Here is a 1,021-nt window from a genome sequence, read left to right as displayed (position 1 = left end):
TTTGAACACCTCCAGGGATGGGGCCTCAAGGAGAAGGGAGCCAGACTCTTTCCAGTGGTTCCCAGTGAGAGGACGAGGGGCAACGGGCACAAGTTGGACCAGAAGAGGTTCCACTCAAATATGAGGAGAAACTTCTTCACGGTGAGGGTGGCAGAGCCCTGGAACAGGTTGTGGAGTCCCCTTCTTTGGAGATCTTCAAGCCCCACCTGGATGCTCCTGAGGAACATGCTCTGCCAAGCTCTGGGTGGTCCTGCTTTGGCCAACTCCAGGGGAGTTGGACTAGATGATCTCCATGGTCCCTTCCAACTCTAAAATTCAGTGAAATTCAGTTCCCCTTCTTCCAGTCTGCAGGAATTTCACCTGAATTCCATGAATTTTTGAATTTCATGGAAAGTCTCTTGGCCACTACCCAGGTCCTCACCACCCTCCGTGCCCTACGGAGCCTCCAGCTCCACGGCAACGACATCAGGAGCTTGGCCGAGGTGGACAAATTGGGGGTCCTGCCCCATCTCCGTCGCCTCACCCTACACGGGAACCCCATGGAGGAGCAGAGGGGCTACAGGTACCTCTAAGGGGGGGTCACCTTCACCCCCACACCCCCCAGGGAGCAAATGGAGACCCCCCCACATCTCACTGAAGCTCCTTCTTCCATCCCCACCTCCAGGAGCTACGTGCTGTCCCTCCTGCCCCATCTCACCACCTTGGACTTCAGTGGGGTGACCAAGCAGGAGCTGGAGGACGTTGCCATCACCACCACCACCAGGCTCCGGCACGGCAAGAAGAAACGGGGGGGTCCAGAACACTGAGCCCCCCCTTCCCCCAAAAGCTTCAAAATGAAGTAGGTGGAAAGGGAGGACATGGTGGCAACCTGAAACCCCCCCTAGATGCCACCACCAGCCCCCAAAATCTGCCCTGACCCACCCACGAGTGGGGGTTGGTGCCTCCTGGCCCCCCCCCCATCACCACCCCCTTATGACTCCCTGCCCCTCCTCACCCGGGGGGGGGTCCTGGCTGGAGCCAG

General features: G+C 58.9%; 1 protein-coding gene across 1 annotated transcript in view; it reads left to right on the top strand.

Annotated features, from left to right (window-relative positions):
- Nucleotides 1–1,002, top strand: part of LOC106897224 (leucine-rich repeat-containing protein 51) — a gene marked incomplete at its 5' end in the record, with an annotated part of 2,714 nt that extends 1,712 nt beyond the window's left edge. Inside the window, 2 exons of the mRNA XM_014957732.1 lie at nt 414–562; nt 665–1,002. Of these exons, the coding sequence (XP_014813218.1) occupies nt 414–562; nt 665–806 (291 nt within the window). The remainder of the gene's footprint in view (nt 1–413; nt 563–664) is intronic.
- Between the last annotated feature and the right edge of the window lie 19 nt (nt 1,003–1,021).

Source organism: Calidris pugnax, unplaced genomic scaffold (genome assembly GCF_001431845.1).
Source record: "Calidris pugnax isolate Ruff unplaced genomic scaffold, ASM143184v1 scaffold348, whole genome shotgun sequence".
Classification (NCBI taxonomy): Eukaryota; Metazoa; Chordata; class Aves; order Charadriiformes; family Scolopacidae; genus Calidris; species Calidris pugnax.
The sequence above is the reverse complement of the archived record's forward strand: the minus strand, read 5'-3'. Positions and strand labels throughout refer to the sequence as shown.